Source organism: Scomber scombrus, chromosome 6, assembly GCF_963691925.1.
Source record: "Scomber scombrus chromosome 6, fScoSco1.1, whole genome shotgun sequence".
Lineage (NCBI taxonomy): Eukaryota > Metazoa > Chordata > Actinopteri > Scombriformes > Scombridae > Scomber > Scomber scombrus.
Window position 1 is genome coordinate 6,609,338 of NC_084975.1, and position 12,317 is coordinate 6,621,654.

At 38.8% G+C, this 12,317-nt stretch overlaps 1 protein-coding gene across 1 annotated transcript in view; it reads right to left on the minus strand.

Annotated features, from left to right (window-relative positions):
* Window positions 1-6,361: 6,361 nt before the first annotated feature.
* The window catches only part of LOC133981956 (transcription factor SOX-6-like), a 110,476-nt gene continuing 104,520 nt past the window's right edge, over window positions 6,362-12,317 (minus strand). Inside the window, exons 14-15 of the mRNA XM_062420838.1 lie at window positions 11,579-11,792; window positions 6,362-9,389 (exon numbers count right to left, since the gene is read on the minus strand). Coding sequence (XP_062276822.1) covers window positions 9,041-9,389; window positions 11,579-11,792 — 563 coding nt within the window. The 3' untranslated portion in view covers window positions 6,362-9,040. The remainder of the gene's footprint in view (window positions 9,390-11,578; window positions 11,793-12,317) is intronic.

Consider the following 12,317-nt stretch of genomic DNA (forward strand, 5'->3'; position numbering starts at 1 on the left):
ACTTTAAATCCGGAAGTGAGAAATATGATGAGTTCAAGTGCTCCTCATCAGAAACAATAACACAATGGAGCACACTGCAGCAAAACCTTTAAAATGTACTTTGAAATGTGTGTTTCACATTTTTATGTTTCAATCCTACATAAAAGTGAAAGGAGTCAAGACTAAATAGATAACATTACAATGAGATGCAGATATGAGAAGAGTAAATAAGAGATTACACACATAAAAGCACATTTTTTATTGGATGATCCAAGGGTGCAAGATCTTAATAAGGTTTTTTTTGGTATTCCTATTTGAAGGGGACTCACAGTGATAATAGGTGCCACAGTCCTTTCTCATGTGGCTACTCCAACCTTGAATCAATTTGTATGTTTCATCTATTATTTCAGTGATGAAGTGAATGAAGCAAAAAAAAGTTTGTTTATTAACCAGATTATATTAATGATTAGGTATTGTCAAAAGTCTTTGGTGCTTAGACTCTACAGGGAGATTTTGAATCCAGAGGGACTTTAGTCCTGAGATTGGTGGTTGTGGTGGCTGATGACTTCTGATGAGACTGATCAAGCTGATAAGGTTGATGAAGTGATGCACTGATGAATCTGTAAAGACTGGGCGGTGATGGATCGCACAAAACATCACCAAGAAAGCATCGGAGGAGGAAACATATTTAAAAGGACAATTCATGATGATAGGCTGACAATGAAGGCGTGTCACTGTGCTATTGGTTAGAGATGAACAGGTGATGTGAACAGCTGACGTTTTAATTGGCACCCCAGGAAAGGACAGCAAGGAAATCATGAGTGAGCTGTGTGAGGGATCAGAGTGACAGAAGGTTGAGAAATAAAACTACAGAGGTGAGGATACAGGTGAGTAATATAATAACACTTGAAGCTGGCAACATAACCTTGCTTCTCATGAATTGTGTTTACATAAAACTGATTTGCATGACCTTTTACAATTTTAAGGAGATGTAATACCACCTGGGTTGTATTCACTGGGGACGTTTTGTTCCACAGCAATATGAAGTGAAATCATAGTGCAGCAAAAAAAAAAAAATGTTGGGGAGGAGAGCGTGGTGAATGGCAGAGAGTACAAAGCTCATTAGTTCGACTGTCTAATCCTTCAAAATCAGCGCTGAGTTTTTCAATGTTCAACCAAGACCACGAACCAAAGTTTTAACCAAGTGTTTCAGTTGCCCAGGCGTATGATGTGTTTGCCATTACTGCAATCTTTCCAAAACCTTAACCAAACACTTTGAGTCGTCTAAACATAATCATACGGGCCTTAATCATGCGTTAGCTGCCAAGACTGGCTACGGTAAGGAAAAACAAATCAATAATTTTGAGAGTAAAGTTGAACTTCAGAGCTCATTTTTGACCTTTTGAAAAAGTGGCAGACACAACAATCTCACCACATGGTCCAAGCTTGTGGAGCTGTTCAGGAGCTTTTCATCATTTCACTTGATCTTCATCAGCAGAAGAAGTTTGCCCATTTATAGATGGTCAAGTCCATCACCAGACAATAACTACAGTATTGGAAGATTCTGCAAATTCTGCAAATTCTTTCATTTAACAATATTTCCACATGAAAACTACAGTATGCTGAGGTTTAGGGAAAGTTTGCTGACGCCAATTAAACTACAGTTAAGTTTTGCCAAATAAAATGCAACTGGGCTCAAAAGAGTGAATGTTAATAGAAAATCTGTGATGGGATACAAAAGCTGCTTTCCTGTATTTAAGCCACACCACACACTGAATGTTTGCATTGGATACAAATCATAAAGTGTTGAATTGTGTAGTTCTTACAAGAGAAGGTGGAGTGGAATCGGCAGATCCGCGTGTCGATGTGTCCTTGGGTGTATGAATGTTCGCTTCCCCCGATGAGCAGGTTGGCACGTGAATGTGTATGTGAAAGGGTGAATGTGACATGTAAAAGTGGTTGTAAGACAGTCCATTTTCCATTCAACATTGCCAAAACGATTCAATGAGAGATACAATGCTGAAAAGGAAGAAAAGAACATATATATATTAAAATTATACTATTTAAAAATATTTCATATTTGCCTGCTACTCTCATGCAGTTGAGATAAATTCGAAGGGTAAACTTTGTCAGTAAAGCACAATTTGATTTAATATTGTACGCTCTCATCTCTCCATTGCACCTTTTAGCTGTTAATCATGTCTCAAATGGCTTTTACTGTTGTTATTTAGTACTATGAATGTAATTTCTATCTTGTTTGTTTTCTGTGTAAGTTGATTTGGTGACAAATGAATTTCCTTGTTGGGTATTAATAAAGCTGCCTAATCTAACACAAGGCCGTTCAGTTTGTCTTGTAAACACGCTGCCAGACTGTAGTGCTTCATGCTGTTTTGAACAGTGGACGATAAGTTTGTGTGTAGTCGATGAAACAAACATCAGACTGTGCAAAATGCAACATGCTCGGAAACGTCAATGACTCCCCCCTCTACAGTACATAACTGTGTCTAGTGTCTTTATCTGTGAGGGAAGTACAAAAGGGAATGCGATTGTTAATTCAGTTGAAAGGATTATGGCAGGTCAAATGAGGGGAGTTCTGGCAACAATGCCGTTTTTTACCTCCTCATGGTCACACACAGTTCCGCTCATCAAGGCTACCGCCATGTCTTTGAGTCAAACAATCCAACTGCTTTCAAAGTGGCATTTTTCATTAAACATATAATATTTAATTAGCGGACTAATGCACTTAAAAAGACCCAAGGACTTTGCCTCAAAAAGGAGAAAATTGGTCTTCTGTCCATTGCCCGTTTTCATGAAAAAGTGATGTAGATTTTTTTCTTTCACCTCTAATTGCATTAAAAAAGAAGTATAGGCCTTTATGCAATGTTTCAGAGACATTGAAATACAGACACAGCTAAAGCGACTCCTTTCAAAGGAATTTCTTTTTTCTTTTTTGTATGATTTTCTTTTATTCAAGTATTGCATTTAGAGTTTTAGTTATCGTTGAAGGCCACTGACCTTTGGAATTCTAATACAACCCCCCCCCCCCCCTCTAAATTTACAGTTGTTATCAATTTTCATATGATGAAAGCTGTTCAACAATACATTCAAGGCAAGGTCTCACACTGCACTAATGCACAACATAGTCTTCTAAAATTAGATAATTTTATTAGTACAAGCATAGTAAGATAATTATTATTTTTTATTTGTTTCACGGAGTAAGTGAAAATCCTATTAAAACACATCCTGTATATTCTTTTATTGCGTAAATTTGTACCACCATTTGCGATTACCTGAAAGCCTGCATAGCTTTTTTTCTTTTTTCTTTACTCCTCCTCATTGTTAGGTGCTGGTGTTATTTATTCTGATTAGGTTTTTGAGCAACTTGGGCTCCCAGTAGCTAAATATCCACAGTGCAACAGTTCTCTTTGTCTGTATTCTAAATCTGCATCACTTCGTGCATATCACAGGATTATTGTGAATCTTGTGTTAAATCACTATGCAAGAAGGGCTTTTTCCATTCAGGATGAGATAAGAGAGACGCTACAATCTGAAACAAATCATTGCAATATATATAGAGATAAATTATAGTGTGTCTAACCCCAGTTGATCGGATCCTTTCAATGAATTAGGTGTTGATTTCATAAAGCAGGTCCGTGATTTAACGTGCCTCATGTTCAAATTCAGTCAGTAAAAAAACAAGTTATGTGTATTCTGAATATCTCAAAAAACCTCACTCTTCAAACAAATGCACAATTTCTTATCTGTAAAATCAGACAAACTGTGCTCATCGTGAAACATGATCAGCTCAACGGAAGTGCGAGGGTCAATTATTCCCCTTTTGAATCAAAAGAATTTGAATGATTAAGCATCATGAAACTCTTAGCTCAAAGAGGACGGTAGCGTGGTGCAGCACCGTGGCCATCCTGTGTGTTTTAATGAGTAGTGGAGCCTCCATGATCATAAACAGGGTGGCTTTGATGCCTCATTGAAAAAGCCTCTCCAACACGTCTGAAGGGGGCTCCTCCTTTGTAATAACAATTTATAATTCTCTTGATCTGAAGGCCTGATTGGTGAGGAGAAAAAAAAGAAAGAAAGGATTTTGTTCTTTCTACTCTTCAAGATGGGTTTTAAAAATCAAAAAGTGAATTTGCCTAGAGGGCCCATCCAAGACCAGGCTTTCATGAAGAAAGTGTGTCATTATACCTCATCATCCAAACACGAAACCCACGAAAAAAGAAAGGTACATTCAAAGCCTGTTTAATCACTGCTCAGTTTATTGCTATGTCAATTCCTCCCATACTTGAAAACAACAATTAATACAGTAACTGGTTAAGCTGTTAGACTCCATTGCCAAATATCCAACTCTTTATTTTCCTTTTAGCTCATTTGTCTGGGATGATTAGGTGTATTCAGTAACTGTAGCTTTCTTAAAAAGCTGAACTATTTCCTAGATAATAATCAATGCAACTGACCCATTTTACAAAAAAGTGTTAATGCAAATTCAATGTGTAAAAGATGAAAGCTGGGGCAGTAATACAGTGGAAACTAGCCTGTTACAGTGACCAATATGTTATATGGATCAAACAGTTCATGACAGAATCATTCCTATACAAATGCTGCTTAAATAATGTAATTAGCATATACTGTAGTGGTCCACTTACAGTGCTCATTTTAGGTCTTTTCATACAGCACAATATATGAAAATTGTTTTAAACTACAGCAATTTTACTTTACTCCCATAATATTTAGCAGCTGCAGCACCATTGTTGCCTCACAGTAACCCGGCTGACTACCTGAGGCTGGTGCTGCTTGCACACTGAAGTCATGACAGGAAAATGAAAGATATATTCTCTCAATGAAAAACGAAATGAAAGATAGTCTCCTCAAAGCTTATTAGATGCAGCAGAGAAACTTGGTGGTCCTCTGGCTACCTTGTGTAGTCGCCTCAAACGAGAACAGTCCTGGCTGCTGGTGATGGAGACAGAAAAACGAACACGCACGGGGAAAACCACCTGTGGTTGAAGCCTCCCTTGTTAAGCGGATTGATCACGTCACTTAATGCCCCCTTTGAGCGGGCATGGCCGTTGATGAGGTAAAGGGCCCAGCAGCTGTCCACTTCATGACTTCATATCCATGTAATAAATATACAAATATCAATTAGATGGTAATCTGCAAAGTTTTGTATAATCATATAGTGCTTAAAGTGATTCATTTGAATAATTATATATCTTAAATGTTTTTTGTTTTATTTTTACTCAAACTTAATTCATGAGTGCTTCGTATAAATTACCATTTAAGAGAAAGTTACAGTTTCAAATTGTTTTTTTGTTTTTTTTAAAGACACATTTTACAGTTGTGGCAAGCCCCACCCAGCTCTCATTCTTCATGCACACGCATTCTGAGAATTATTGAAACATTTGACATGGGTCCATTAGATTTTTGTTATCTTACTCAGTGCTAATGTCTTACCATTCAGCCAGCTTTAACAACCCACAAAACATGCAAAGTAAAGGGAAACCTGGGCATTACATCAGCTTCCCTCTGGGATAAATGCAGCTCGTATATGTAAGTATATATATCTAGCAATGAAACCATGTACTGTAATGAACTACACCATCCTTTGTTAAGGTGCTGAAAGCTTAACATACACTCGTGCTGCCGAGCACACACATAAACAATCTGTCAACTTGCAAACAGCTAAATGTTCATCCTGCAGAAAGGGAAAAGGAAATGTAAATTATGATGACTTATTTAACGAGATTAGCGTGGCAACAGCACAAGTATGATTTCAAACACCCCTCCCAACTGAAAGCAATAGCACGGCACACACACACACAAAGGAGTGTGTGACAAACTTTGAGGCGCCCCTCGCAGGGTGACGCTACAGTTGATTTGGGAATTACAATTAGATTTATGATGTGGCTGCATATGGCTGAGCTCTCTGTTTCCCTCTCTGAAATGCTGGGATTGGCTGCAGTGAGCACCGGCGCCGTGGCGTATACACCACAGCACAGTCAGAAATGTGTGGCGTTACCTCACACACACACACACGCACGCACACACACACACACACACAATGGAACAATAGGCCACATTTACTGTAATGGGCCACCAAAATATAAAGACCAAGTGGAATAGCTCAACTTTGGAAACAGAAAGCCTTGTGTTGGAAATTATTAGATCTCTGGAAAGTAGGAACACTATTCAGAGTAATGGAAACAAAAATTCATGCAGCATTACCTGTAACTTGTACACAGTGCTTTCACATGCAGAACACAATGGGTCCGAGTGCTTGACTTTCCCAAAGTCTTACCTTTTCACAAGAAAAACTCAGTTGAAAAGCAATGATGGAGTGACAGATTGGTAAGGAAAATCTCAAGTCTTTACTTTTTATTTATTTATTATTTTTTTGATTGTCTTTCTCACCAAGTTGTACTGACACTTTTTAGAGCCAAAGCTGGCTAATAAATACAATGAAATGTTAAAACGCACAATTGAATTTCAAATACAATACTCATCACAAAAGTGTGTGTGACCAGGAAACGTGTGTTTTGCTTCTGCGGGTCACAACTGACAAGATCATGAGGTTACCTTTTTAAAGAGATCAAAGGTGATGTGACCCCTTTAGGCGGCACTAGAGCTGCGGCAACAAAATTTGTTTAAATAAATGAAATGTTTCTAAAGAAATGGCAATTTACTTGTGCCTTGCAAGTGCGAGGCTTCCTCCAGAGTCCAAACATGTGACTTTTGACTGTCCTAATTTATCATGTTGAAAATCAAACAACAACTTCACATTAGTCAATACTAAAAAAAACAAAAAGAAACATAGAATTTATATCCAGTGCTTAGGATGTGTATGACACTAACAGAAATGTCTATGTATGAGGCGAGCAGCAGCTCTTTTTTCCTGTGATGCAAGCGAAAACCAATGTTCAGTCCCAGCTTGTGAAGCTTTTCCAAGTACAAACTGCCCGATATGTTGTGAAAAATGAAGTAAAAAGACATGTGAAATAGTGAAACAGAGCACCCAGAAACCACCTGAAGTCACAGGTGTTTGAAAATGGAAACATGTTCAAATTGCAGAGAGTGTGGTGAAAAGAGACACAGAAAAAAATCGTACATTTGAGTAAAACAGAGAAAAAAGCGTGTACACCCAGCGTGATGCCGGCCACTGGCCTGCATCGAAATGAAAGAGGAACATCTCGCTTCAGACTGTGGAAAAACTTGTGTGCTCTGACTGGGGTGGTTGACTTAGAAACTGATTGAGAATGATGCGTCTTTTTTTCTCCCTCCATTCTTCTATCAATAATTTACTCGTCTTCAAAATATACACGCAACGTAGAAAAAGGTACCCTTTTTGAAATAACAGACCTATTAAACCCATTTTTTTTGCAACTATATAAAGTCTTTTTGAAACACATGTTTGGTGTCTCTTTCCCAAGTGATGCTGAGAAGACATTTAAAAATATCAACAAGCTAATAAAAATAGTAACATTTGTACATTTTTGTACCGATTCAAAACACAATGTAAAATACAGTGAAGGGATCCAGAATATTAGAAACTCTTATCCTACAGTAGGGTCATCCTGGGGCTTCTCCATCCCCTTTCCTGTGATGTTAAATGAACAGAGCATGAGATACACTTTTAAGACTTGTGAATTCTTAAAGTGTCTGAGTAGATATTAAGCCAAAAATTGTCTATTTTACCTTCAACTTAAATGCTAAATGTTGGTGTTACTGCACAGTATGTGGAGACTTCAGAGTGTTTGGCCTTAAGGAACTATGGGCAATGTGGTTCATGAAAGCACCAGTGTAGTGGAATTGAAGAACAGCCGCCTTCGATGCAGCTCTAGTAACTACGTCTCAGCGCCGGAGGGGCTTCCAGAGAGCGACACAAAGTGTGTGTGTATGTGTGTGTGTGTGTGTGTGAGTGAGCAAGTGTAATGGATACACATCCTCTCTGAGCTCTACCTGTGATTGAGGCAGGTGGGGAGTCTGCAGACAGCGAGTAGGAACTCATCTCATCAGATAGAAAAAGCTGATTGTATAAGACTTTTTGCAGCATTGGAAGTTAAGACTACAACATCCCAAGTGAATGTGAATGTAGGTTTGGCACATTTGAACAATTTGTAATAATAATAATAATAATAATAATAATAATAATAATAATAATAATAATATTGTGATATAAGGGATATACCTCCCTTTATTTCATTGACAGTCTGAAAAGTCCTACCACTCTTTTTTTGTATGAAAACAAACAAAACAAAAAAAACACATTCACAAGCTGGCACATCATACCTGAGCTGGGATATTTAAAAAAAAAAATCTAACAGTAATGTAATGTAAGCAGTTTGTCAGAAAAAAAAGATGTAGATGCACTGTACTCGTAAGAAACGAAAGTAAGACTATAAGATTACAAGAGCTAGGATTTATATTAAAACTTCTCAAATTTCAAGTTCTGACAGTCCAGAGTTTGTACAGGCAGTGACCTGTCAGAAAAAGTCTATAGAACAAAAACAAAAAAAGACAAAAACACAAAAAAGTAAATACATGATAAAAACTAGATCACTCCTTAAACATTTAAGACCAAATAGCTGTTGAAGACCAATTCCTGATGCTTCAAAATCCATGCATGCTCTTTACAAACCACACAGCAATGTGTTCGTCGCTCATTTGTTCTTTGTCCCATTCTCTCATTCTCTCTCTCTCTCCTCTATCTCTTATTCGCTCCTGTTAAGATTGTCAAAGTGTCGGAAACTTAAGTTCATTGTCAGCTGGATGTCCTCTGTAAATGTCTGTTCAGGTTGCGTTCCTGGGTCACATTTTCCCATCAGCCCTCTTCTTCAAATGGACGTCCGTCAACATACTGTTCAAAAACTCTCTCTGAGTATGTCCACTGAGTTTGAATCCTGTCTGGGCATGCTCAGTGCATCACGCAGCATGTCCAGAAAGTATGCCTGAAGGTCTCTGTAATAAACTGTGTTCTTAAAAAGTGTCTCTGAGTATAACGGGAGGTTTCTTATTTTTCAATTTTTTACAACTGACACCCTGAGAGCCCTCAGTTGGCACTGACGGCCTCCCGTGTCTCGTGGTCGCTGCTATAGTCTGACTTGGGCTCGTCCTCAAAATCCTCGTACATGTCCATGTCGTCGTCTCCGTTAGTGGGGTCGCTGGGCATATCCAAGGCACTGACCCCACCGCCATTGCTGCCTCCCAAGCCGACAGGCTCAGTCTTCATCCCATACGTGCTCTGAATGACGGGGATGGCTGGCTCAGGGCTAGCTGAGTTGCTGGAGCAGTCTGAGGTCATGTGTGGGGACGGCGTGGCTGTTGTTGCCATGGTTATAGCGCCCGGGTAGACTCCTACGCCACCTGCGCTGTTGCCAATAGGAATTGGCGGCTGAGGCCTACGAAACAGGGAAAGAAAGGAAGGAGTTGAATGGATCTGTAAACAATAAACCACTGTGCCATACATGACATAACATGGGATGAATATAAATAAATGGATTATTAAAAGTATTGAAATGAATACAGAAATTTAAAATAGTAACATACTGTTTTTGTTTTTTTAATGAAGAAATATTTTGATGACAGCAACAGAGAACGTATCAGCTACTGGTTCAGAGTGGACAGATTGGTGTTTGATCAGATACGTATTCATTATAACCTCCTTTGAACAAACTGCTTTGAACAAAACATTAATTCTGAGACCACTTAAGTTAAACAGCAACGCTTCTCATCTGGTCGGGCAAGTCCTAACACACAGCTTTCCCCCTGCCAGCTCACAGCAGAGTCAGCTAAATAACCTGTTAAGATATAGATGGAATGAGGGTAAACGTACATCACTCAAAGAGGCCCTCTGGCTCCTCAAATGAGCCACATAAAGCAGGAAAATTGCTGTCACTTTTCTCACCTAACAGTTTTCTCTCCTCTGTCTACTGAAACAATTACCGCCATACACTCTGACAGACTCATTTTCACATTAAACACTTTAAAACAACACTGGTTTCGTTAGACGGAATGTGCCAGAAACTGGTTGTATTGACTGGCTCCCAGTAGTTATTTGATTTAGCTATGATTGAAAGTCCAGGCCTGGAGAATCATAGGCTTCTTTCTGCATTCGCTTGACCACACACAGTAAATGTGGCATTCAGCCTGTGACGTCTGACTCGCTCTCATTCCCTCTCAAACATCTGCTTACATTTCATATTCCACTATGTCTGTCTGTGTCCAATTTCACTGCCCGCAAGCGCCCAGCATTGTCCTAATTTAATAAATGACAAGCTATTAAAAGTCGCTCCTATTCAAAGCCGTGGCCTCTGGTAAATCCATCTCAAACACAGGCCACTGTGATGGCTTTAAACACATCCATGGCTGGTTCTTATTATGACAATGCCACTGCTTTTCCCTTCGCTGCACTGACTTCACTCTAAACAAGACTAGGTGAAAACTTAGTATATTGCTGAATGTTTAAGAAACGCTGGAGGGCTTTTAAATTGAAACAATGGATACAGAAGTGGTGACACGTGGCAACCAAGCCCCCAGGAAGTGCGGCTGACTTTGACTAAAGCCAATTTGACATAGGGCCTTTACTAGTTTAGACTACTTAAGCAAGTTCGACTCGGGTGTACAAACATCCGAGGACTGGAGGATGCAGTACCATCATTCTGCAGCTGGAGCTGTGACTAACATACAGTGCAAATTAAAACAACTTAATCTCCACCATTGCTCCCAGTTGGTGCAAAATGAATTCTGGGATACTTCAGCTGACCAATGGTGTAATTTCATCACCCAGTCATTCACTCAGTCAGTCTGTCAGTCAGTGACAGACAGTCACGTTTATAAGACTGGCCCTGCTGCTGCGGTCTAGCCAAAAATATAATGCTTTTCAGCGAATGTTTAAAGGCTTTTGCAGATAGAAGTTCAACAGATTCCAAGAAGAAACCTTGTATAAAAGGTTCATAAACCCTGATGGTCCCTCCACAAACCTCTAACAAATGGATATAGTTATGGATGTTTTTATATTCATACTGAGACACATAAAAGAAAAAAAAAGACCTCACATTAGACCAAAAGAAAACAGCACAATTGTATTGTGAAATATCCACAAGTATGTTATGAAACAATAAGAAAATACATTTGATGATGATATATTTTCAGAGACAACAGCACAGGTCATGAGTGCAACTGTTCAAGCATCCTGAGCCCTCATATGATCCAGGGCCTGGGCTACAAATACTTTATGTACAAAATGTATACTTACGTGGCATTTATGTAACAATGTAGGCTTTGAGACACTGTGGATTTATTATATTTTACACATGCAACTTGTATGTTCAACAATTCTTCTTTAAACTTCAAAAGTACGAACATATCTCTAGAAGAGAATTGAGTACATGTTGGAGACAGAAACAATTGCTGAATCTGTTGATTTTATCTCCACTCCCATCTATATTGATTTTTATGGCATTTACTTCACGCTGCTATTTAAAGCGGCTGACATGCAAAGTAGCTTTACACAGCTTTAAAAATAACCAAATAAAGAAGGCTAATTGTATCACTGAGGTGCAACATCTCTCCTGGCACAGATACTCACCCCACAAAGAACTGCCTCATCTCCTGACGCCGTGACCGCATCATCTGCTTGTACTCCCCAATGCGCAGCTTCTTGCCGTCGATGATGCAGGTTCTCTTGGGCCGCGGCTTGTACTTGTAGTTGGGATACTTCTCCAAATGGATTTTGCTTAAGCGGGCCTGCTCCTCATAGTACGGCTGCTTCTCCTGGTTGGTCATGGCTTTCCAACGTGAGCCTGGAGCAGATGGGGGAGATTTTAGTTTTGTCTTTATGTTAGTCCTAAAACATGTTTGGCTTAATCCTTAAATATGTTATATGCATATTAAAAACACAATAAAATCAGATAGCTATCAACATTAGAGATTTTAGGGAGTGACAAAAATTAGGAATTTTAGGGAGCGACTAAGCTGAAATAACTGATACTGTTTGTGATAAATTTGACGTAATGAGCACTGAATCACTGATCTGACAAGGCTTCTGCTACAGCTGCACATTAATTCAGTCATACAATAAAGTCATAGACCTTACCCTGATATATATATTTATATATATATATATATATATATATATATATATATATATATATATATATATATATATATATGAAAAAGACTCTAGCATTCCCGGTGGTTTCTTAAGGGTGGAAGTTGTCATGTGAACAGACACCATCACATTTTTAACCAAGGAGGCTGTTTAAAATCAGGAGTGGATTACACTCTGCTCCCTCTTGGCTTAGTAAGAATGATATATTGTGTACTTC